The sequence below is a fragment of the Schistocerca serialis genome, chromosome 4, assembly GCF_023864345.2.
Source record: "Schistocerca serialis cubense isolate TAMUIC-IGC-003099 chromosome 4, iqSchSeri2.2, whole genome shotgun sequence".
Classification (NCBI taxonomy): Eukaryota; Metazoa; Arthropoda; class Insecta; order Orthoptera; family Acrididae; genus Schistocerca; species Schistocerca serialis.
The window spans coordinates 87,964,422-87,991,535 of NC_064641.1; the positions used below are offsets into that span (position 1 = coordinate 87,964,422).

At 44.1% G+C, this 27,114-nt stretch overlaps 1 protein-coding gene across 1 annotated transcript; it reads left to right on the plus strand.

Moving 5' to 3' along the window:
• The first annotated feature begins 16,924 nt into the window (after window positions 1-16,924).
• LOC126475386 (cuticle protein 18.7-like) lies at window positions 16,925-25,295 on the plus strand. Its single transcript, XM_050103211.1, has 3 exons — window positions 16,925-17,049; window positions 20,436-20,744; window positions 24,932-25,295. Exons 1-3 carry the CDS (start codon window positions 17,038-17,040, stop codon window positions 25,187-25,189), a joined length of 579 nt encoding a protein of 192 aa, XP_049959168.1. The 5' UTR covers window positions 16,925-17,037; the 3' UTR covers window positions 25,190-25,295.
• The last annotated feature ends 1,819 nt before the right edge of the window (window positions 25,296-27,114 follow it).

Genomic DNA, 27,114 nt, shown 5'->3' on the forward strand with positions numbered 1-27,114 from the left:
AAATCGGCCGTGCCCTTTCAAAGGAACCATCCCGGCATTTGCCTGAAACGATTTAGGGGAATCACGGAAAACCTAAATCTGGATGGCTGGAGACGGGATTGAACCGTCGTCCTCCCGAATGCGAGTCCAGTGTGCTAACCACTGCGCCACCTCGCTCGGTTTTTCATTCCGGTTCCCAACATTTACCTTACCATAGTTTTGACGTTCGACCACCAGAGTTTGGCAATCGATTTGAATTTTTGTTCACTCGGCAGACGATTGATACCCCCTGTAGATTTTTTTATTGTCTTTCGATTCATGTTGCTTATATCGTGGCAACGGTTAAGGATTTGACAAAACCACAGCAGGATTATTAAGTACATGTATTTATACATAAAATGAAAGACAAACAAACAATTTAAAATCAGATGGTAAAATAGTCTATATTAAAATCGAGTGAAAGTCCAAATCTACAATAGCTGTTTATTGCGTTTCCACTGTATAACGACCTGTTTCGTACCCTACAGGTACATCTTCAGGTCATATAAAACTAATATTTCATGCGCCACGAATTCGAAGGTACAAGTGCGCTTAAAAATACATCACTCCTCGGCAAAACCTTGGATCAAACAGCAGATGGTCACCCGCTCCGAACACGCATCATCACCAGCACGTCTCCAAAATAATCAGAAGACGAGTGCGAACAGCACATGACAATCCAATTATAATGGCTACATCAAAATCCGCGGGAGGAATAACAAAAGACACTCACTAATTCAGTATATGGCTAGCGCTGCAACGTCTAGTTCTAATTGTCGGATGCCAATATATTTTAGGATGTTCACGACTCCCAAGGATTGTGTGTCTTTTAAATCTTTGTTTCTCCCGTGGATTTTGATAATGGTTTTGTCCTGTTATACGTGGAATGTCACGTGCTGTCTCCACTCGTTTTTTGACTGTGTTTTGGAGGTGTATTAGTGGTCAAGCATGGTTCGGATCGGATGGCCAACTGCTGTTTGATCTAAGATTTTACCGAGGAGTGGCACATTTTTACGATCACTTGTACCTTGGAATTCGTGGCACACGAAGTATTAGTTTTATATCACCTGAAGATATCCTACAGGGTATGAAACCGGACGTCGTATAGTGGAAACACAATAAACAGCTATTGCGGATGTGGACCCCCAGTGAAGTTTAATACAGACTATTTAACCATCTCTAATTTTAAATTGTTTAATTGTCCTTCACTTTGTGTATAATATTTTATAAGGTTCTTTGTACTGCTTGTATTTGTCTACCTTCTTACAAAATTTTAACCGATTCCCACTAGTCTGAAACACAGAAGTGTAAAATACAAAAAACTAACAGAAAACGGGTTTTTGCACGTAAATTTCGAATGAAGCTTCAGCTTTGGAAGCTGTAATGTCTCTTGAAGCGCTCTCTTCGCGATATTTTCAGAAATTTTATAAATTATATAACTCAGTACATATCTCGAAATATCTCTTCTTATCTTACCGATTCCTAAACTTTAATATACGATGATTATCAATGCAAAGTAGTTTCAAGCCCTATTATTCCTTGGAGCGTCCATTTACTCCATGGAATAGCATCTCTGCTATCTGTTTTCTCTTATGAAAAGAATGAAGGGATCTTGCCGATTAGTCGTGAAAGAAGGAGGATGTATATGTATGTATTGTTGAGCTACTCACCATCTTGATGAGATTCTGCATGAGAAGGAATTTAATACATGAACTAAACTAAAGTAAGTGTGTTCGCGTATTATTTAACTGATTATTATTGACAGTGTCTGCTTACTACGCTGTGTTGCACGGGATCAGTGGGGAACGTCTGATTTACACTGGAGGAACCTGCCGTTTTGTATGCTCAAGGTATCCAGTTACTTCAAATAAATAGGCTAACACGGTCTTACCAGCAGATCTCCGGTCTTCCCCATGTGATCACCGAAAGTTAATAATTATTACAAATGTTTTCAGGAGATCGACTGACAATTCTCGTCGCACCGAGACTTCGAAATTGCTTCACTGCCGTATGGAATTTAAGTTAAGCTCAATTTAATCAGGATAGAACAGTATTGAACTGTGTGAATGTGATAAGCCTGCTATGTGAATGAAAATTCCCTTAACATACGCATGTATTTACTATCCTGATCAGTGAAGCTAAATCAGGCCGGTGTGAGAGAGGTTTTTTAAATTTTTTGAATACCACAAAAGATATTAAAAAGCCGGTTTTCAGTTTTATAGTATGAATGGATTTTTTATTTATTTGATTAACTTCAAACTTTTTCCTCGCATTCAGTTCACTTAAGAATGAATTGTATGTGTTTATTCAACTCTACTTCAAGCAATCGTACCTTGACAACTGATAAGGATTACTGGATAAAAGAAATATGTTTTTACTTTATCCATCTATCTATCTTCGTGCAAAGTTTGAAGCGATTCGTTCAAGTTTAAAGTGTAGAAGCGGCACATTTCACAAACTTCCCAGAAATACGTGTTCTATGCACGTAAAATCCAAACGTTAAAATATTCTTCCAAACGGTCAAAACTTATCTTAAACTAAGGTCCGATACGCCCGTGGACCAAATTTGAGCAATTAGTCTCGTGTCAGTTCTTTAAGAGTGACTGTTTTTCACGTAAAATGTGAGCGATGCATATACAAATAGTGCCAATAGCTGAGCAGTTTCAACCCAGCTACAATCTTTCGCAAAATGTCTTAACCGATTTCCAAAATTTTCCGTCGTTCAAACCTTGTTTAATATACTGTAACGTAGCTACAATGAGACTGATGTTCGAATGGCTATATAAATGGCCGCTTGTCCGGGATAAAGCAAACACTTTCTGCCCCTTGTTCCTAGCTCGCATACTAGAAAGAACTCAGCATCTAGACCCTCGAAACCACGATTGTGCGTGGGGGCTGCTCATAAATATTTTCTGCAGCCTTTCCGCACTTTAACGATTAATGTCAGACTGCGTACGAATGAAGGTGACTCCTGTGTTCTGATGTACTATGCTGACAAAGAGGACAATGTAAACGGGAAATAATATAACTGATGACGCACACAATACATTCCACACAACGACATAACCTGCTTGTTTCTGGTGCCAAGACAGGTACAGGAGATCGGCGGTCGTTATATATCGTCAGCCACGGCTGCGAAAAAAAGTCACGGTACGTGTGGACTACGACGTGTGTGTAACGCAGTCGACGATGTCCTCTTTACGCCTATAACCGTATTAACGCTTAGGTACGCTTGGCACTAAAGGAAGAAGTCCTTCATCTGATGCTAATAGTCAGGTTGATGAAACGAGACGGATGGAGCTAAGCAGCAAGGACGGAAGATGTTTTTGCAAGCAGGCGTAGCGGTTAGCAGCAGCTTTAATTGCCTCCAGCAGAGCCTCCGGTACCAGAGAAGTCGACCGCCCGTCTTCTCACGTTGCGAGCGTCGTCGACAGCCTGCGTGCTGGCAATGTTCCTGGTCTGATATTCAAGACTCTCGTCACAAATGCGAGAGCACATACTCCCCTCCTGCCACCCCCTTCTCCCCCACCTATTTAAGCAGGTCTTAGGATTGACGTTGATTTGATAACTGTTGCCCTACAAATGGAGAAATTACTGCGTGACGAATAAGATTCGTCTCCGCATTAACCGTGGCCATCTGACTGCGTAATGTACGAAAATGATAAAAAACGTAAATTATGACGATACAAAATGATTTCTGGTAACATTCCTATGCAAGAGAATAATAATACCATGAAGCAAGTGACATTAAAATTGTACGCAGGGGCCGGCCGCAGTGGCCATGCGGTACTAGGCGCTACAGTCTGGAACCGCGCGACCGCTACGGTTGCAGGTTCGAATCCTGCCTCGGGCATGGATGTGTGTGATGTCCTTAGGTTAGTTAGGTTTAAGTAGTTCTAAGTTCTAGGGGACTGATGACCAAAGAAGTTAAGTCCCGTAGTGCTCAGAGCCATTTGAACCATTTTTTTGTACGCAGGGTTAGGAAGAAATAGTTTTGCTCTATTTTCGTCCTTAAGTGAAAGACAAAACTTTTTTTTCCTGCTACCTGTCACTGATCACAATTATTAGATATATCTGTCATTATCATCATAATGCTATAACAGTCTGCTGTGAGTCTTGACCTTCTGCAGAAAATTATTGCTCTCTTTCATGCTTAGTGCCGAATCATTGCAGTTCTGAATTTCAGTTTTCCTTATGTCCCGTCTAACGCCTTCCTACCACCTTAGCTTTGGTCTTACAGATTTCCTGGTTTCTTCAGGTAATGCGTTTAGTAGATCCATCTTCATCATCATTCTGTCATTAACTCTCAGCACTTTTTTTTTTCGTCATCAGTCTACTGACTGGTTTGATGCGGCCCGCCACGAATTCCTTTCCTGTGCTAACCTCTTCATCTCAGAGCAGCACTTGCAACCTACGTCCTCAATTATTTGCTTGACGTATTCCAATCTCTGTCTTCCTCTACAGTTTTTGCCCTCTACAGCTCCCTCTAGTACCATGGAAGTCATTCCCTCATGTCTTAGCAGATGTCCTATCATCCTGTCCCTTCTCCTTATCAGTGTTTTCCACATATTCCTTCCCTCTCCGATTCTGCGTAGAACCTCCTCATTCCTTACCTTATCAGTCCACCTAATTTTCAACATTCGTCTATAGCACCACATCTCAAATGCTTCGATTCTCTTCTGTTCCGGTTTTCCCACAGTCCATGTTTCACTACCATACAATGCTGTACTCCAGACGTACATCCTCAGAAATTTCTCCCGCAAATTAAGGCCGGTATTTGATATTAGTAGACTTCTCTTGGCCAGAAATGCCTTTTTTGCCATAGCGAGTCTGCTTTTGATGTCCTCCTTGCTCCGTCCGTCATTGGTTATTTTACTGCCTAGGTAGCAGAATTCCTTAACTTCATTGACTTCGTGACCATCAATCCTGATGTTAAGGTTCTCGCTGTTCTCATTTCTACTACTTCTCATTATCTTCGTCTTTCTCCGATTTACTCTCAAACCATATTGTGTACTCATTAGACTGTTCATTCCGTTCAGCAGATCATTTAATTCTTCTTCACTTTCACTCAGGATAGCAAAGTCATCAGCGAATCATATCATTGATATCCTTTCACCTTGTATTTTAATTCCATTCCTGAACTTTCTTTTGTTTCCATCATTGCTTCCTCGATGTACAGATTGAAGAGTAGGGGCGAAAGGCTACAGCCTTGTCTTACACCCTTCTTAATACGAGCACTTCGTTCTTGATCGTCCACTCTTATTGTTCCCTCTTGGTTGTTGTACATATTGTATATGACCCGTCTCTCCCTATAGCTTACCCCTACTTTTTTCAGACTCTCGAACAGCTTGCACCATTTTATACTGTCGAACGCTTTTTCCAGGTCGAAAAATCCTATGAAAGTGTCTTGATTTTTCTTTAGCCTTGCTTCCATTATTAGCCGTAACGTCAAAATTGCCTCTTTCGTCCCTTTACTTTTCCTAAAGCCAAACTGATCGTCACCTAGCACATTCTCAATTTTCTTTTCCATTCTTCTGTATATTATTCTTGTAAGCAGCTTCGATGCATGGGCTGTTAAGCTGATTGTGCGATAATTCTCGCACTTGTCAGATCTTGCCGTCTTCGGAATTGTGTGGATGATGCTTTTCCGAAAGTCAGATGGTATGTCGCCAGACTGATATATTCTACGCACCAACGTGAATAGTCGTTTTGTGGCCACTTCCCCCAATGATTTTAGAAATTCTGATGGAATGTTATCTATCCCTTCTGCCTTATTTGACCGTAAGCCCTCCAAAGCTCTTTTAAATTCCGATTCTAGTACTGGATCCCCTATCTCTTCTAAATCGACTCCTATTTCTTTTTCTATCACATCAGACAAATCTTCACCCTCATAGATGCTTTCAATGTATTCTTTCCACCTATCTGCTCTCTCCTCTGCATTTAACAGTGGAATTCCCGTTGCACTCTTAGTGTTACCACCGTTGCTTTTAATGTCACCAAAGGTTGTTTTGACTTTCCTGTATGCTGAGTCAGTCCTTCCGACAATCATATCTTTTTCGATGTATTCACATTTTTCCTGCAGCCATTTCGTCTTAGCTTCCCTGCACTTCCTATTTATTTCATTCCTCAGCGATTTGTATTTCTGTATTCCTGATTTTCCAGGAACATGTTTGTACTTCCTCCTTTCATCAATCAACTGAAGTATTTCTTCTGTTACCCATGGTTTCTTCGCAGCTACTTTCTTTGTACCTATGTTTTCCTTCCCAACTTCTTTGATGGCCATTTTTAGAGATGCCCATTTCTCTTCAACGGTACTGCCTACTGCGCCATTCCTTGTTGCTGTATCTATAGCGTTAGAGAACTTCAAACGTATCTCGTCATTCGTTAGTACTTCCGTATCCCACTTCTTTGCGTATTGATTCTTCCTGAGTAATGTCTTGAACTTCAGCCTACTCTTCATCACTACTATATTGTGATCTGAGTCTATATCTGATCCTGGGTACGCCTTACAATCCAGTATCTGATTTCGGAATCTCTGTCTGACCATGATGTAATCTCATTGAAATCTTCCCGTATCTCCCGGCCTTTTCCAAGTATACCTCCTTCTCTTGTGATTCTTGAACAGGGTATTCGTTATTACTAGCTGAAAATTGTTACAGAACTCAATTAGTCTTTCTCCTCTTTCATTCCTTGTCCCAAGCCCATATTCCGCTGTAGCCTTTTCTTCTACTCCTTCCCCTACAACTGCATTCCAGTCGCCCATGACTATTAGATTTTCGTCCCCCTTTACATACTGCATTACCCTTTCAATATCCTCATACACTTTCTCTATCTGTTCATCTTCAGCTTGCGACGTCGGCATATATACCTGAACTATCGTTGTCGGTGTTTGTCTGCTGTCGATTCTGATTAGAACAACCCGGTCACTGAACTGTTCACAGTAACACACCCTCTGCCCTGCCTTCCTATTCATAACGAATCCTACACCTGTTACACCATTTTCTGCTGCTGTTGATATTACCCGATACTCATCTGATTAGAAATCCTTGTCTTCCTTCCACTTCACTTCACTGACCCCTACTGTATCTAGATTGAGCATTTGCATTTCCATTTTCTAGTTTCCCTACCACGTTCAAGCTTCTGACATTCCACGCCCCGACTCGTAGAACGTTACCCTTTCGTTGATTATTTAATCTTTTTCTCATGGTAACCGCTCCCTTGGCAGTCCCCTTTCGGAGATCCGAATGGTGGACTATTCCGGAATCTTTTGCCAATGGAGAGACCATCATGACACTTCTTCAATTACAGGCCACATGTCCTGTGGATACACGTTACGTGTCTTTAATGCAGTGGTTTCCATTGCCTTCTGCATCCTCATGTCGTTGATCATTGCTGATTCTTCCGCCTTTAGGGACAATTTCCCACCCTTAGGACAAAGGAGTGCCCTGAACCTCTATCCGCTCCTCCGCCCTCTTTGACAAGGCCGTTGGCAGAATGAGGCTGACTTCTTATGCCGGAAGTCTTCGGCCGCCAATGCTGATTATTTATCAAAATCTAGGCAGTGGCGGGGATCGAACCCGGGACCGAAGACGTTTTGATTACGAATCAAAGACGCTACCCCTAGACCACGGGTACAGACCTCAGTACATGCTCTGCCCATTCCAGCGTTTCGCTACAGTCTGGAACCGCACGACCGCTACGTCGCAGGTTCGAATCCTGCCTCGGGCATGGATGTGTTTGATGTCCTTAGGTTAGTTAGGTTGAAGTAGTTCTACGTTCTAGGGAACTGATGACCTCAGAAGTTAAGTCTCATAGTGCTCAGAGCCATTCGAACCATTTTTTATTCCAGCCTTTCAATCTCCACACAACTGACAAAATCTGGTCCCTTGTATATATATTATTATATACATAGTTGACTCTTCTCCTCCAGACATAATTTTCTTCCAGTTGGTCAGGTATCAATCTTAAGACCTCTTTTTCAAGTGTGCCAAGATCTTTCTTCATCGAATTTCGCTAGTCTTCAGGTTTTAGCGCCATATGATTGCAGTGAACAGCATTTTAGATTTCAGACATTTTCTGAGAGCACGGTAGCACTTGTTGTCGAACAATATTAATTTTGCATACTCATACACTATTCTTACAGTTTAACTCTGATCCAAAGAAAATGAAACTTCTTGTAGCACCAAACGATAAGAACCAGTTTGTATGAATGAGGGTTCATTTGGACAACCTTTCTTAGTTACAGGAATATATTGGCTTTTCCCTTCATTTACTTATACGCTCATCTACCTAGAAGCACTTTCTAGACTTGTAAGGACTTCTTTAATTGCTCTTGGTGTTTTTCCCCTGATATCAGGTATGGTAATATCTAAACTGATTTATACAGGATAGAGCCCTTGCAATGTTGGCAGCATCTCTTATGATTTTCTGTAAGGATATATTAAAGGCTATATTAAACAGGAATAACGAAAAGCATCTTCCTATCTTATTTCGTTATTTGTGGTTACAGCACTTGACAGCGTATTCTGTATCTTAATTTGACTTCGGGCGTTTTCCAGAGTACAAAGGCTATCACTTCATTAGGAATCTCTAACTCTTCCGTTGCTATATGGGCTACAGCTCCTTTTTGTCAATACAGCCGGAGACTTATATGAAGACTTCACATCAGTACAGTTCTTGCTTGTGTGTTATTAATACGACGCCTTTCTAAAAATGTCTCATTACCTGAGGTTAATTTATATAAAAAATGGCGGTGTCCATTTTCAAAACTATGCTGAATGATATGAAAAATTAAAATTTTGTGTCTAATCGACATTATGGTCTTGATCCCTGTCTGGTTGCGCACTGCCCAAGAAGTGATTCGACTTCGAGACGTAGCACGTGGAAACCTATTTACATGTCGCAAATGTTTAACATCCATGTGATGGTCAAATAGTTTTGTTAGGAGATGAGGTACTGGCGGAAGTAAATCTGTGATGGTCCACAGTGAGTCGTGATTAGATAGCTCAGTCGGTAGGGAACTTGACCGCGAAAGGCAAAGGTTCGAGCTTCAAGTCCCAGATCAGCGCACACTCCATTGTAGAGGGAAAATTCATTCTGAATACAATCCACCAGGCTGTGACTAAGCCATGTCTTCGCACAATCCTCTATTCCAGAGTGCTAGTCCAGCAAGGTATGTAGGAAAATTTCTGTGATGTTTGGAAGGAAGAAGACGAGACACTGGCTGAACTAAAGCAGTGAGGTGAGGGCGGCTCAGGGCCATACTTAGGATACCCAGAAGGTAGGACTCTCGCCTACGAAAGGTAAAGGTCTCAGATTGAAATCTCTTGCCTGGTTCAAATCGTGGCCCGTCATACAGCTTTAATCTGCTTGGAAATTTTAAATCGACGCAATTCCACTACAGAGTGAAAATTCATTATGGGTTTTGCTAAGTCCGTCGTTTACATTAATTCCTGGATTTTTCTGTTTTGAAGGGCAACCGCTCCCCTCATCGTACTGAACTAAAAACTGAAACAGCTCGCTTTTTACATAAACTGAAACGAGACTAGAGGACTAGCCAAAAAAAAAAAAAAAAAAATTCAGAAATATTACAAATATCTGAAGGGTAGTATAAAAGTTCCAAGAAACAATTCGAAAAAATCAAGGTGCAATCATGAAACTTGTTGATGGTGTTACTCTTCCATTACATATTTACCCTTTAAAGCGACATATGTTTACCAATGAGTGATGACGTGAAGATGGCCTCCGTATTACGAGGTGCATTCAAGTCCTAAGGCCACCGATTTTTTTTCTGATTAACTACTCACCCGAAATCGATGAAACTGGCGTTACTTCTCGACGTAATCGCCCTGCAGACGTACACATTTTTCACAACGCTGACGCCATGATTCCATGGCAGCGGCGAAGGCTTCTTTAGGTGTCTGTTTTGACCACTGGAAAATCGCTGAGGCAATAGCAGCACAGCTGGTGAATGTGGGGCCACGGAGAGTGTCTTTCATTGTTGGAAAAATCCAAAAGTCACTAGGAGCCAGGTCAGGTGAGTAGGGAGCATGAGGAATCACTTCAAAGTTGTTATCACGAAGAAACTGTTGCGTAACGTTAGCTCGATGTGTGGGTGCGTTGTCTTGGTGAAACAGTACACGCGCAGCCCTTCCCGGACGTTTTTGTTGCAGTGGAGGAAGGAATTTGTTCTTCAAAACATTTTCGCAGGATGCACCTGTTACCGTAGTGCCCTTTGGAACGCAATGGGTAAGGATTACGCCCTCGCTGTCCCAGAACATGGACACCATCATTTTTTCAGCACTGGCGGTTACCCGAAACTTTTTTGGTGGCGGTGAATCTGTGTGCTTCCATTGAGCTGACTGGCGCTTTGTTTCTGGATTGAAAAATGGCATCCACGTCTCATCCATTGTCACAACCGACGAAAAGAAAGTCCCATTCATGCTGTCATTGTGCGTCAACATTGCTTGGCAACATGCCACACGGGCAGGCATGTGGTCGTCCGTCAGCATTCGGGCACCCACCTGGATGACACTTTTCGCATTTTCATGTCGTCATGCAGGATTGTGTGCACAGAACCGACAGAAATGCCAACTCTGGAGGCGATCTGTTCAACAGTCATTCGGCGATCCCCCAAAACAATTCTCTCCAGTTTCTCGATCATGTCATCAGACCAGCTTGTGCGAGCCCAAGGTTGTTTCGGTTTGTTGTCACACGATGTTCTGCCTTCATTAAACTGTCACACCCACGAATGCACTTTCGACACGTCCATAACTCCATCACCAAATGTCTCCTTCGACTGTCGATGAATTTCAATTGGTTTCACACCACGCCAATTCAGAAAACGAATGATTGCACGCTGTTCAAGTAAGGAAAACGTCGCCATTTTAAGTATTTAAAACAGTTCTCATTCTCGCCACTGGAGGTAAAATTCCATCTGCCGTATGGTGCTGCCATCTCTGGGACGTATTGACAATGAACGCGGTCTCATTTTAAAACAATGTGCATGTTTCTATCTCTTTCCAGTCCGGAGGAAAAAAATCGGAGGCCTTAGAACTTGAATGCACCTCGTAGAAGTCTGTACTTTGTGTGTTCAAGACACGTTCCTTTTCAAAACTCGCCTCGTCGTCATTATAGAAATGCCTGCCAGCCAATGCATTCTCCGTCCCAGGCCAAAGTAAGAAGTTTAAGGGTGTTTTGTCAAGACAGTAAGGGTGTGAGAAAAAATTTGATAATCCAAAGAGGACCATGTGTGGCCATGCTTTGTGCGAAATGAAACTAACTGCTAGAGGGGGGGGGGGGGAGGGGTTCCCATGGGCGAAACACTACATTTCATAGGTGTCTGCAAAGCGGGGAATGGGGGAAGGAAAGAGAGGGAATGCCCGCCATCCCTCCTTGAATCTGGGGTACAGAATTTTTTTTTATCTATTAAATAATTCTCATACACTTCTAGAAGTGATCTCCCGAGATACTGTGAAAGCTCATATTTAGCCAACTGTTACACTGCGTGACTGTAGACAGCGGGAGAATGCAATTGGTTTAGCAACTGCCACGTAGCTTATGACTGATCAACTCATTTACATAAAAATAGTAATTTTTAGAGTCTAGCCACCCCTACTCCACCTACCCCTTGAATTTGTCCTCACAGTGACCCATAACCTCGTGAGAAGGTTTCAGTAAAATTCTCCTGTTGCAGGATGCCCCTTACCGAGCATAGTCTGTTAGCAATGGACTTTGGCAGTCTAAATTGAACGTCGTATGGTAGTCGAGTCTTCACATTTTTCGGCAGTAGTAGCCCCACAATTTTACATACCATTGTCTAGGAGTCGTGGTCATACAGCCCACACTTAGCTGTGGTGGGTAAGGGAGTTATCTGAAACGGGCTGACACAGCTGTAAAAATTTCATATTTATTTATTCTCGTATCAGAAACATATAATTAAGACTATTATATCACTTTTGCCCAAAACTTGTCCACTTCCAATGCAATTCCTGTTCCTTGATGAAGTTCACCTTCTGTGCACGGGGCTGGACACAGGCGGCACTAAAACAAATGACGAACAGTCTTGCCTTCTTCCACAGTCACACTGAACATCATCCCGCGTCCGGCCATCCTGATTTAGGTTTTCCGTGATTTACCTAAATCGCTTCAGGCAAATGTCGGGGTGGTTCCTTTGACAGGGCACGGCCGACTTCCTTTCCCATCATCCCTAATCCGATGAGACCGATGACCTGTGTAGTACAGTCTTGCCAAATTTAATGTTTAATACGCCAGTTCTAGATAGTAGTCTATTCAGGGACTCCCAAGACGTCCATTTCCCAAAAGAGCTAGGGGTTTCTGAAACTCTTTTCCAGCCAGAGGGAAGTTGGGTCGTGACCGCCTATAGATGCAACCTAGCTTTTTCAGCAGTGGTTTTAAGTGCCGCTTATATTCTCAGGAAACCTGTCCTCGACTTCAGTCTTTGCTGGTCTAATTCGTGCCCATACAGAAGATACGTTCACTCCTGCTCCACATTATTTCTTTCCTAATTCGCAACTGTTTCTCTTCGAACAGGAGAGCTGGTAAAGCCATTCGACTGGAGTGGATTTCCAGCAATCTGTTAGAGCTATACAGGTGTCACTGAGAGCTAAGTCCGCCTTTTTGACCGAGCGAGGTAGCGCAGTGGATAGCACACTAGACGCGCATTCGAGAGGACGACGGTTCAATCCGGCATCCGACCATCCTGATTTAGGTTTTCCGTGATTTCCTGAAATCGCTCCCGGGTCCCCGGGTTCGATTCCCGGCGGGGTCAGGGATTTTCTCTGCCTCGTGATGACTGGGTGTTGTGCGATGTCCTTAGGTTAGTTAGGTTTAAGTAGTTCTAAGTTCTAGGGGACTGATGACCATAGATGTTAAGTCCCATAGTGCTCAGAGCCATTTGAACCAACCTAAATCGCTTCAGGCAAATGACGGGACGGTTCCTTTGACAGGGCACGGCCGACTTCCTTTCCCATCCTTTCCTAATCCGATGAGACCGATGACCTCGCTGTTTGGTCTCTTCCCCACAAATAAACCCAACCTCCAACCCACCTGTTTGGCATGAGTTGAATTATACCAAAAATAACAAGCATACTCTGACGCAGAATAGCATAGTGCCACAGCAGGGGTTCGTAAAGTTTCAGTTTGACTACTGTAATACAGCCAGTTTCCGTACAAGTTTGTTCTTGGTGGAAAGTTTTGACTTGCAGTTCATGTAGTACTTCTTGAAAGTAAGAGGTCTATCAAGTACGAAACATACAGACTCTGGGGTCTCTACAGTGTTCCTGTCCGACACGTGACCATACTATCTGTAATTTACGACTAGCTTCTCTGTTTCTCAAGGTGGAATAATTAAATGATCTAAACAGTCGTGACAACTAGCTGTAAGTGTCCTCTGTTGTGTTCAAAATGTGCTGCAAGATGTTCAAAACTGATTCATGACTGGCTTTCATTTTTTTCTGCTTTCACCCTGTTATGATACGCCAGTCTTCGAGCAACAGGTCCTAATTTTGTTTGCACTCCCGGTACTTGTCAGAGACAGAGATTGGCAAACTCGTTCATCCTTGGGAACTAGTTCACTGGTGATCACTCTTTTTTTGGGAACCATTCCTTTTTAGTCGTTCACCGTTCACTTGTGCTTGTATATGGTTCTAATGCAAAATTGAAAATCAGTAGCATAAGTGACTGAAGATGGAAGGCGCCAAAAGGGGGCACTTCCCTCCCACCTGCAGTACAGAGTTTCTATTCATAGCAAATTCTCACACTCTTGTAATTTTCGTGAGTGTGCAAAACCTCTCGTTTAGCCAACTGTAGCGTTATGTGGCTGATCGCAGTGAAATAATCTAAGGTGGCGCACAAAAAACCGGCCCCAAGTACAGACTGCTCGCCAATTACGCACGATTTGTTGACCGCCACGGGCAGGATAGATAAACATGTAATAATTAGGCAGTGAAGAAATAACAAATAAGCTAATGCAAACAACTTTGAAACAACAGATGACGATTGGTAAGTGATAATGAGCAGTCTAGTACTCGGGGCCGACTTTTCGTGAGCCACCCTGTACCACTGAAATAATCTTGTAGGACTTATCATATTCTCTTTACAAAATGTGACACCATACACTCGATTATGGAGCGCAGGCTTCATTCGGTTGCAAGCCGGTCTGCCTTCCATAACAATGAATATGCCCTTTTACCTTGGATAAAAAAAAGACGGAAAATGGCACACTCGTGTGTGCCGTCTGACTTCCTTTGCATGTGTAATAACAAAAAAAATCTTGCCTTTTTACAAGTATTTCATCTGCTGTTTATCGAAATAGAGAATTACCCTGATAGGCCGTTTTGTTACCTGAAAAGATATATGTATTAAATACCACGTAATTTTTATGTAATTTACTTAATTATAAAATATATTTTAATTACCGGTCGCGGACGCTGAATGGAATACGAAAAGAACCAGAAGTTCAGAGTTCAGGAAAGGTTTGAAACACATCTAGAATGGGCGTGCGCAGCGAATGAAACGAACAACTCGATACTGAACTAGCTATGAGCAGCCGGTTGTGGAACTGCGACGACTGCCCACGCGAAGAAGGACGAGTCCGGCCGAGCGAGACCGAGACCGAGACCGAGACAGACGGGAACGGGACCGAGCCTGGAACGAGACCGGCCGACAGAACGAGACCGACCGTTTCCCGTTCCCGGGAACTAGAAGTAGAAAGCCGTGACCGAAGTGAACCATGAAAGACCGTTCCTTAGAATTCGTTCCTCGCTCGTTCCGTTCATCTTGGTGAACCGTTCCTTTGGACCCGTTAGTCCGCGAACGACCCATGTCTACTCAGAGAGAAAACCTACCACTAAGATCTTCGCCCTCCAGACTTGTTTGACAATAGTGGAAACGTCTACGCCACCTGTCGACAGTGTCATGCGAGGGTGCACTGTTGCCGCACCCTCCCACAAGCTCAGAGTGGCAAAGTGGATTGTTGCAGCATTGCTCCCCTTCAAATGCAGAAAACTTACTACTGCAAGATGCACCACTTTATTGATGTCCTGCGCCATTTTGTTCTGCCTCCTGCAGCCGCATGTTGCGGTCCTGTGGTGCAGGGTTTTCTTTGTTTACCAGTGCGGCGGCGCGGTTCCCTCTGTCCCTTTGTAACGAACCTGCACCTACTTGTGAACATTGTCTCAGGAGATCATCAGTAGGGAAGCCGAGCGAAACCTACTGTACTTCGACGTGAACCAGGCTGCAGTTAAAGCCACTAAATCTACGTTTCAGGAGAAAGTTTTCACACGAAATGAATGGTTTGAAAGTTTGTCCTTAATTAATATATTCTGAAACTTAGGTGAACAAGTATCACTGCCAAGCCCGTGCTAGTCTTAACGCAGTCACTCACTATCCTTTTCACTCACATTAGCAAGTTTATGGTGTTGCATTTTCCGAAAACGTAATAGCTACAAAAATACGTATTGTTTTTGGTTGATAATGCTCGCCAAATATTAAGTCTGTCGGTACCTAATGCAGTCACAGTTTTTACCCACCGCCCTGCTCAATACGCCACGCGGAATGTATGTCTTTTCTCGTCACAAAATTCACCTAAATATTCCGAAATTTCTACACACCCAGCGGAATAATTATGCCGTCACTTTACAACACTTTAACACTTTTGATGTATGAAACACTGCTAGATCTGGCATCTTATCATTTCCATCGGAACTACTACTACACACGTCGAAACTGTTTCATGGCTAGGCACCGACTCCTCCCTAGAATACTCTTAAGTCTTCTCTACCAGCAGAGAAAGGCACGCGAAGAGTATTGCTTTACCGTTGGTCAGTTCACTCAACAGCCAATAGTAAAACAACATTCTCCCGCGTCAGTTCGCGCTTTTCATCAATAACCAATCGCAAAATAGTAAACCTAGCGACTGCACTTTTTACCGACGTAATTATGTAATCTGTTAAAGTTTTGTTTATGCATAAAGTTATTTACTATTGTTATTTATACCTGAATAAACTTTCCCTTTACCATAAACTTACTTTACAAATCTATTCTACAAAAATCCCCTTTGTCCATATCCATATTTCTTCGAAATGTTCCCAGACTAAATCCCAGTACATAACTCGTTAAACAATTATCTTCATAATGAGATTTTCACTCTGCAGCGGAGTGTGCGGTGATATGAAACTTCCTGGCAGATTAAAACTGTGTGCCCGACCGAGACTCGAACTCGGGACCTTTGCCTTTCGCGGGCAAGTGCTCTATCATCTGAGCTACCCAGGCACGACTCACGCCCGGTCCTCACAGCTTTAATTCTGCCAGTATCTCGTCTCCTACCTTCCAAACTTTACAGAAGCTCTCCTGCGAACCTTGCAGAACTAGCACTCCTGAAAGAAAGGATATTGCGGAGACATGGCTTAGCCACAGCCTGGGGGATGTTTCCAGAATGAGATTTTCACTCTGCAGCGGAGTGTGCGCTGATATGAAACTTCCTGGCAGATTAAAACTGTGTGCCGGAACGAGACTCGAACTCGGGACCTTTTCCTTTCGCAGGCAAGTCATGTCTCCGCAGTATCCTTTCTTTCAGGAGTGCCAGTTCTGCAACGTTCGCAGGAGAGCTTAGGTGGACATGTTCAGTGTTTCGTCCATTACGGTGGCGTCAGTGGTTTCCGGCATCTTTCAGCGGGTCCGAAGACACCTGAGAGTCGGTGTGAGGGCGAGTCATCGTTCCGGCATGAAGACGGAGGCCTCGATTGCGCTAGACTCGAGATGAGGGCGTGGGGAGGCCGCGTAGCTGGCAGAGGACCGCGGCCGACGGCTGGTGCAATGCCAGGCCGGGACAGGGAGGAGCCAGGAAGGCCGCCGGGTCTGCTCCGCCCTGCGAGTGTCGCGGCGCGGCGCGTCCTCCGGCCATCCGCGTCCCTCCGTATATAAGCTCTGCGGCGGGCCGCTGCCGGCAGACGGGCACAGTTCATCAGCACATCCACCACCGCCGCCGCCGCTGCTGACATGAAGGTCCTGGTGAGTGCCTCGCCACGGCCCTACACGCGGCTCTCTTTACTTTAAGTTCAGTTATCCACTTAGCAGGTGTTGACAGATGTGAAAATAACCGAACTATCAGTTTAATAAGTCACGGCTGCAAAATACTAACGCGAATTCTTTACAGACGAATGGAATAACTGGTAGAAACCCACATCGGGGAAGATCAGTTTCGATTCCGTAGAAATATTGGAACACGTGAGGCAATACTGACCCTACCACTTATCTTAGAAGAAAGATTAAGGAAAGGCAAACCTACGTTTCTAGCATTTGTAGACTTAGAGAAAGCTTTTGACAATGTTGACTGGAATACTCTCTTTCAAATTCTAAAGGTGGCAGGGGTAAAATACAGGGAGCGAAAGGCTATTTAAAATTTGTACAGAAAGCAGATGGCAGTTATAAGGGTCGAGGGACATGAAAGGGAAGCAGTGGTTCGGAAGGGAGTGAGACAGGGCTGTAGCCTATCCCCGATGTTATTCAATCTGTACATTGAGCAAGCACTGAAGGAAACAAAAGAAAAGTTCGGAGTAGGTATTAAAATCCATGGAGGACAAAGAAAAACCTTGAGGTTCGCCGATGACATTGTAATTCTGTCAGAGACAGCAAAGGACTTGTACAAGCAGTTGAACGGAATGGACAGTGTCTTGGAAGAAGAGTATAAGATGAACATCAACAAAAGCAAAACAAGGATAATGGAAAGTAGTCGAATTAAGTCGGGTGATGCTGAGGGAATTACATTAGGCAATGAGACACTTAAAGTAGTAAAGGAGTTTTGCTATTTGGGGAGCAAAATAACTGATGATGGTCGAAGTAGAGAGGATATAAAATGTAGACTGGCAATGGCAAAGAAAGCGTTTCTGAAGAAGAAAAATTTGTTAACATCGAGTATAGATTTAAATGTCAGGAAGTCGTTTCTGAAAGTCTTTGTATGGAGTGTAGCCATGTATGGAAGTGAAACATGGACGATAAATAGTTTAGACAAGAACAGAATAGAAGCTTTCGAAATGTGGTGCCACAGAAGAATGCTGAAGATTAGATGGGTAGGTCACATAACTTATGAGAAGGTATTGAATAGAATTGGGGAGAAGAGGAGCTGTGGCACAACTTGACTAGAAGAAGGGATCGGTTGGTAGGACATGTTCTGAGACATCGAGGGATCACCAATTTAGTACTGGAGGGCACCGTGGAGGGTAAAAATCGTCGAGGGAGACCAAGAGATGAATGCACTAAGCAGATTCAGAAGGATGTAGGTTGCAGTAGGTACTGGGAGATGAAGAAGCTTGCATAGGATAGAACAGCATGGAGAGCAGCATCAAACCAGTCTCAGGACTGAAGACCACAACATCCACTTAGCAAGGAAAAGTCACTTAAGTCCCGTCCGAGGCTGACGAGAAAGCCTTTGGAGCGTACGTCATAGCACGCAACACAGCATGTCTTACGAGTGCCAGCAGCCGTCTCCTCAGGGTAGTGAATAACTATTTCAGACGAATGAGATTTTCACTCTGCAGCGGAGTGTGCGCTGATACGAAACTTCCTGGCAGATTAAAACTGTGTGCCGGACTGAGACTCGAACTCGGAATCTTTGCCTTTCGCGGACAAGTGCTCTACCTCCAACTATGTAGGTGTGCAAGTCGTTCCTGCGTGGTCCATCAACGTTCTGTGGTGGAATTCTCAACTGTACTGGTAGCAACAGTGATACCCCGCAGCAAGGTAACGGATGGGTAACCGTAGCCCTCGTCCGTGGACCTAAAGACGATAGAGCACTTGCCCGCGAAAGGCAAAGGTCCCGAGTTCGAGTCTTCGTCCGCCACACAGTTTCAATCTGCCAGGAAGTTTTATTTCAGACGAGTTTAATAATTCTTGGCTGCGCGTTTATATCCACGCAAGCTCTCTGTAGCACACGGCAAAGCTAAGACCTTTAGTGCGTGCCTTTTGATCGACATATTGATTTGCCTTGAGTATTTCTCGGAGCCGAGCGTTCGCAAAGTGTGGCGGACATGCTGATTTGTGTGACGTCACAAGTTTGCTGTAGGCCCCGTAATTCTCGTGGGACCCGCGTCCCGTCTGCCTCTCTTGCTCTAGTGGCTAGCGCCGTTGGCTGTTGATGGTGAAATCCCATATTCGATTCCGGCTCGGTTCGGTGGTTATCTTCGCTAGGAGATTGGGTATTTGTGTTGTGCTCCTCATGTTATCTCATCTTCACTCGAAAGACTCCCCAGTTGCCGAAGTGGTGTCTAACAGGCATTGCACCAAGCAACCGAAAAATTCCGGATCGGGGCTCCCGGCCACTAATGCTGTTAGATCATTTTTGCGCTTAATCTTTTCTTCATACGCTATAATGAGTCCACCCTATATGGGATATCAAATACATTAGCTCCCTACTGAGTGTCAACTGCGGGAAGTATAGTTTACGAGTTACATAATCTTTCATTTCAAATTTATTATGAATTTCTTCTCGAATCCATGTTCATTCAATTTTGTTTGTATTGTTTAACTCAACCCGTCTTTGCATTTACCTAATTATTAACATTCTTAGGTTCAAATGGATCAGAGCACTATAGGACTTAACATCTGATGTCATCAGTCGCATAACTAATGAGGAGGTATTGAATAGGATTGGGGAGAAGAGGAGTTTGTGGCACAACTTGACTAGAAGAAGGGATCGCTTGATAGGACATGTTCTGAGGCATCAAGGGATCACCAATTTAGTATTGGAGGACAGCGTGGAGGGTAAAAATCGTAGAGGGAGACCAAGAGATGAATACACTAAGCAGAGTCAGAGGGATGTAGGTTGCAGGAAGTACTAGGAGATGAAGAAGCTTGCACAGGATAGGGTAGCATGGAGAGCTGCATCAAACCAGTCTCAGGACTGAAGACCACAACAACAACAATATACAGGCGGTGTTGGAAAACAACTAACATAACTGGCCCTTATGCCATCTTGATAGGCACCGACCACAACCACCACTAAGAATTACTTAAGGCCCAATGCATTATTTCTGTGCTTGAGTAAGCCCTCCTTCAATCGTCTCTTGGAAACCAACTCTAGCGTCAACAAAAACTAAAAGGACGAGGCTACGGAATTGTATGTTACAAAGGGATATGGTGAGCCAAGGAGAAGCTAATTTGGAAATATTAGCGGTAAAAATTGCATATGGAGATGACTACAGTAGACAGTCTCAGTTGGAAGTCGTTTACAATGGTTATGCATATACAAAGAAGAATCTGTAGGACAGACTAGCGCGAAGAGTTGTATCAGACCAGTTTGACCTCAACGACATCTCAACCTCGTTAGTAGCGCAGTGCTTGAACATCCCAACTGAACCACTAAGGCCTTGGCCAGACTCCCAGTACGCGCCGTGTTGCAGGTGCTAGTGTGCGCTGTGGTGGGCTACGCCGCGGCCAGGCCCGGCTACCTGGGTCTGGGGCTGCCCTACGGCCTGCCCTACGGCGTCCCCGGCGCCGTGTCCGCCGCGGGGCTCCCTGCTGACACGCCGGAGGTTGCGGCCGCCAAGTCGCGCATCCTGGCCATCCAGGCTGCCGAGGCGGCGCGCAACGCCCAGGGAGTCCCCGTAGTTCCGGCGTCAGCCGCCGCTGCACCCGGCGCTGGCCTCGCAGCCTACGGACCGGCCAACATCGTCATTGGACCTGGTGGCGTTCCCCTGGACACCCCTGAGGTGAGTCAATCGCTCCCGTCTCCAGTTAAACAGAAACCAAAACTAACACAGAGGTGATGTTTATTTTCTTTTTCGAGGACTATTTGCCACATCGCTTTCTGGGGAAGTTGAAATGCAACTGACTTATTTTATTTACTTGCTTTTGCTTTCTTGAGTCATCAGTTTCCTGACTAGTTTGACATGGCCCACATGGTCCACTTCATTTGGGTTCAAAATGGTTCAAATGGCTTTATGGGGTTTAACATCTGAGGTTATCAGTCCCCTAGACGTGTTGTTTTTGTGGTCTTCAGTCCCGAGACTGGTTTGATCCAGCTCTCCATGCTACTCTATCCTGTGCAAGCTTCTTCATCTCCCAGTACTTACTGCAACCTACATTCTTCTGAATCTGCTTAGTGTATTCATCTCTTGGTCTCCCTCTACGATTTGTACCCCCCACACTGCCCTCCAATGCTAAATTTGTGATCCCTTGATGCCTCAGAACATGTCCTACCAACCGGTCCCTTCTTCTTGTCAAGTTGTTCCACAAACTCCTCTTCTCCCCAATTCTATTCAATACCTCCTCATTAGTTATGATCTACCCATCTAATCTTAAGCATTCTTCTGTAGCACCACATCTGTAAAGCTTCTATTCTCTTCTAGTCCAATCTATTTATCGGCCATGTTTCACTTCCATACATGGCTACACTCCATACAAATACTTTCAGAAACGACTTCCTGACACTTAAATCTATACTCGATGCTAACAAAATTCTCTTCTTCAGAAACGCTTTTCTTGCCATTGCCAATCTATATTTTATATCCCCTCTACTTCGACCATCATCAGTTATTTTGCTCTCCAAATAACAAAACTCGTTTTCTACTGTAAGTGTCTCATTTCCTAATCTAATTCCCTCATCATCACCCGACTTAATTCGACTACATTCCATTATCCTCGTTTTGTTTTTGTTCATAAAATGGTTCAAATGGCTCTGAGCACTGTGGGACTCTCCTAGAACTTAGAACTACTTAAACCTAACTAACCTAAGGACATCACATACATACATGCCCGAGGCAGGATTCGAACCTACGACCGTAGCAGTCACGCGGTTCCGGACAGAAGTGCCTAGAACCGCACGGCCACCGCGGCTGGCCTTGCTTTTGTAGATGTTCATCTTATATTCTCCTTTCAAGACACTGTCTATTCCGTTCAACTGTTCTTCCAAGTCCTTTGCTGTCTCTGGCAGAATTACAACGTCATCAGCGAACCTCAAAGTTTTCCTTTCTTCTCCATGGATTTTAGTACCTACTCCGAACTTTTCTTTTGTTTCCTTTACTGCTTGCTCAATATACAGACTGAATAACATCGGGGAGAGACTACAACCCTGTCTCACTCGCTTCCCAACCACTGCTTCCCTTTCCCGTCCCTCGACTCTTATAACTGCCATCTGGTTTCTGACGTAGACATAGAACTACTTAAACCTAACTAACCTAAGAACATCCCACACATCCATGCCCGAGGCAAGATTCGAACCTGCGACCGTAGCAGTCACGCGGTTCCGGACTGAAGTGCCTAGAACCGCACGGCCACCGCGGCCGGCCTTGCTTTTGTAGATGTTCATCTTATATTCTCCTTTCAAGACACTGTCTATTCCGTTCAACTGTTCTTCCAAGTCCTTTGCTGTCTCTGGCAGAATTACAACGTCATCAGCGAACCTCAAAGTTTTCCTTTCTTCTCCATGGATTTTAATACCTACTCCGAACTTTTCTTTTGTTTCCTTTACTGCTTGCTCAATATACAGACTGAATAACATCGGGGAGAGGCTACAACCCTGTCTCACTTACTTCCCAACCACTGCTTCCCTTTCACGTCCCTCGACTCTTATAACTGCCATCTGGTTTCTGACGTAGACGTAGAACTACTTAAACCTAACTAACCTAAGAACATCCCACACATTCATGCCCGAGGCGCGATTCGAACCTGCGACCGTAGAAGCAGCGCTGTTCCGGACTTAAGCGCCTGGAAGCGCTCGGCCACGGCGGCCGGCTTCCACTTGATTTGGGTTGGGTTGGTTTAGGTTGGGTTGTTTGGGGGAAGAGACCAAACAGCTATCTCATCGGTCTCATTGGATTAGGGAAGTTCAGGGAAGCAAGTCGGCCGTGCCCTTTCAAAGGAACCAACCCAGCATTTACCTGGAGTGATTTAGGGAAATCACAGGAAACCTAAATCAGGATGGCCGGGCACGGGATTGAACCGTCGTCCTCCGGAATGTGAGTCCAGTGTGCTAACCACTGTGATTTGATTTGGGGAGCTTTTTTCTTTTGACTGGTTTGATGTGCCCGGCCACAAATTCCTGATAGCACTTGCAGTCTACGTCTTCTCTTATTTGTTGGATACAGTCCAATGTCTGTCTTTCCCTACGGTTTTTATCGTCCAGGACTCCCAATGATACCATGGAAGCTATTCCCTGATGTGTTAACACATGTCGTTCTTCTCCGTGTCCCTTTGAAACGTCCCCTTAGAAAAAAAACGATGAATGACAGTGCTGTAAAACCTCTACGTTATATGATTTTCATACGGTTGGACAAAACTGAACGTACTCAAACAGTTCTGTCTTTACTTATTCTGATCATCACTAAACTGACACAAGATATTTTTAGCGCAACGCGATCTGACTCTCAGTAATCCCTACAAAAGAATGGCCCTGACTAACAATAACCTATACCTCTCATGAATAACTTACCTCACAAAAATCTTCGTTACTCTAACTACTGCAATACAGCGAGCGCCAATACTACCAGCTAAATAAAAGATTCTAACTACTGAACGCACTAACTACTCATAGGCACAGTTAGCAAATGGAAGATTTTGATAGAGAACAAACAATGTATTTACCTTAATAGCGTTCAAAAGTTATATATATATATATATATATATATATATATATATATATATATATATATATATATTACAAACTTTCAGAGGTGTATGAATAAGGGTAAGGGACCCTAGTGTAGGAATGTCCGAGTCGAATGTTACAGGCGAAAGTCGTTCTGGTACCTCACGATGTGGTGGTCTTGACGAATGGCGAGCGGCCATCAGGTTTATGTCCCATAGCTACCTGGGGCGTCTTCACTGGTCGTCGGGGCTCATTTCAAAGTGCAACTCGTCACATAACTCAACTACACTCTAGTCAATGAGATTCCAGGCCAAAGACGTGTGTAGAGACGCTCCTGACATCGGTAGGATACCAACCTCAATGTCGCCCACCATGTGATCCAATAACAAGGACCGAGCGAGGTGGCACAGTGGCTAGCACAATGGACTCGCATTCGGGAGGACGACGGTTCAATCCCGCCTCCGGCCATCCTGCTTTAGGTTTTCCATGATTTCTCTGAATCGCTCCAGGCACATGCCAGGATGGTTCCTTCGAAAGGGCACGGCCGACTTCCTTCCCCGTCCTTCCCTAAACCGATGAGACCGATGGCGTCGCAGTTTGGTCACTTCCCCCAAAACAACCCCAACCCCAATAACAAGGAGTAGTCTGGGTGGCCCTTCTTTTCATAGCATGACCCCTTTTGTTCTCATACTCGGTACCCTTCAGCACAGTGGTACGTCGACGATATTCTACGCCCCGTTTTGTTATTCTTCAAGGCAAGCCATCCTGGGCTCACATTTCAGCAAGATAATGCTAGCCACCACACGATGACAGTTTCTACTGATTCTGTTTGTCCTTTGAACGCTACCTTGGCCAGGAAAGTCGACGGGATTTGCCCCAGTTCACAACGTTTGGCGCATTATTGGCATGGCCCTCCAACCAACTCAGGATTTCGACGATCTAACGTCCCAATTGGATAGAATTTTGCACCATGTGCCTCAGGACGACATCCAACAACTCTGCCAATCAATGCCAAGCCGAATAGCTGAGCCAGGGCCAGAAGTGGACCAACGCGTTATAGACTTCTCAGTTTGTGAAGCTCTTTCTCACGAGTAAATCATTCAATTTTTGTGAAACTGTAATCATCTGCTTGTTTGTACACGTACATCACATCTACCGCTTTCAGTTCCATTCGGACAATGGCTTCGTGATGCGTCGTACTTTTGTGTACAGTAGAATGAACTGAATGATGGGCTACCGTATTAAAAAAAAATTACAGCTTCATTTGTGTTCAGCGGTTTGCTGAGACTGGGACTGTGGCGTTTTCCGCAGGTGGCCGCAGCGAAGGCGGCGCACGCGGCGGCGCAAGCGCAGGCGGCCGCCGCCTCCGCCGCCGCCCCCGCGGCCCCCGCGGTGTACGCCCCCGGGCTGCTCGGCCTGGGCCTGGGCGTGGCCGGCGCCGCCCAGGTGGCGCCCGACGGCACTCTGCTGACGGCGCAGGGCGTGCCGCTGGACACCCCTGCCGTGGCCGCCGGCAAGATCGCCGACGCCGTGGCGCACCTGCAGGCCAAGGCGGCCCTCTTCGGCTGAAGCGACCACTGGACTGCCTCCCGCGTGTGCGGCTCACCGATATGTACAAACCCTGTAACTTAGACTTCGTAAATAAACTCACATGACGACTGCTGCAAGTACTAAACTGTGTTATTCACTTTACTCTCACACCTTATTGACATCCAGTACCGATTCAAGGTTATTTATTGTCGACTAAATGGATGTAAGGGGTCCAACCACACTGCTTGAACAAATGTAATGTCGATGTATTGGTCACGTGCTGCCTGCGACAGAAAATATCTTTGCTGCAATAGAGTCGCAGATCAGAGCAGTCTCGGCAATTGTTGCAGTCGCTCAGGACAGTCGTAGTCTGTCACTGGTAAAGTGCAGTTCATAGCCATTAAAATAATAAAAATGATAATTTTTTTTTAATATCTTAAGCCATGAAAACCGATAAATTTTGACGTAAGCAGCGCTTCGCCATGGCCCTGTGAAATCAATCTGAATAAACTGAAAAATTCTTACCTCTTGATGGTGTCGCCGGATAACGCTGTCTCTATATCTGCTCGTGAATGGCACAGATTAGTGAGCTTAGTGCAATTCTGGTCTATCTAATAATACTGGACAAAATTTGTCTGAAATCTGAATTATTAAAAAATGTGACTTTGCTTACTGACACAGCTGCACAGCTGGTCGTCTGATTACTAAAGAACATATGACTATGATCTGAGCAAATTTCTGAAATATTTAAATTTTCATGAATGACTGGATCCGGACTGGTAATGACTCAAGGCAAAATTATTCCTTCCTTTTTTGTAGACTGGTAAAAATTATATTCTGAAAATCCTTTACATTATCGATAAAGATCTGCACTCCATTATATGAAAAATTGAATATTACAAATCTGGGTCAACTGGTGCTGACGAATTACAAAAAGATTGAAACAAATTCATATTAACAATTCGGACAAGTGGCTTAACTACGCGAATGCCAGTAAAAATAATAAAATTTACCTTACGGTACATGGCTATGAACTGCGCTGTACCAGAGACAGACTATGATTTCACAGTGCCATGGCGTAGCGCTGCTTACGTCAAAATTTATCAGCTTTCATGACTTAAGATATTAAAAAAAATATCATTTATATTATTTATACGGCAAGGACACGTTGATATACTACTCCTAGATTATATCCTCCTCAAAAATTCTATGCTGAAGAAAAAATTTGTGGATAAGTACAGAAACAAACTCCATATTTACCTACATCGAGCTTTAATACAAGAATGATGTTCTAATCGCCTGAAAAATTTCCAGACAAATTAGGCATTGAAGAAGATCCCAGCTCTGAAAGACGATTATTAAGTCTCAAGATTATTCTGTAAGCTTTATGGAAGTTATGAATAGGCGAAACGACAAGTGTCCAGGCACAACTGTGGGTTCTTTGCGTGACCTGGGAACTCGTCCATTTTTGACTACTACAGATGAAATATTAGTTCACTTTATTGTGTGGATAAATAAAAAGAGTTACTTAACTTGAGACAGTTCTTTGTCACAGCGAGCGTAGAATATTTACATCAGTGATTGACTATGAAAGCATTATTTGATGCATACACTAACAGCTGTTCTTCTGAATTACAACATACCTGATGCTGTAGTATACAGAGAAGTTGCAGCATTAGAAAATTGCAGCGAAATGCAGGAAGATGTGCAGCGGATAGACACTTGGTGCAGGGAGTGGCAACTGACCCTTAACATAGACAAATGTAATGTATTGCGAATACATAGAAAGGAGGATCCTTTATTGTATGATTATATGATACCGGAACAAACACTGCTATCAGTTACTTCTGTAAAATATTTGGGAGTATGCGTGCGGAACGATTTGAAGTGGAATGATCATATAAAATTAATTGTTGGTAAGGCGGGTACCAGGTTGAGATTCATTGAGAGAGTCCTTATAAAAT

Bases quoted from the DNA above. Each gene is read 5' to 3' on its own strand.
- LOC126475386 (XM_050103211.1), top strand. The intron at 20,745-24,931 runs GTGAGTCAATCG...CGTTTTCCGCAG, and splicing joins TTCCCCTGGACACCCCTGAG to GTGGCCGCAGCGAAGGCGGC.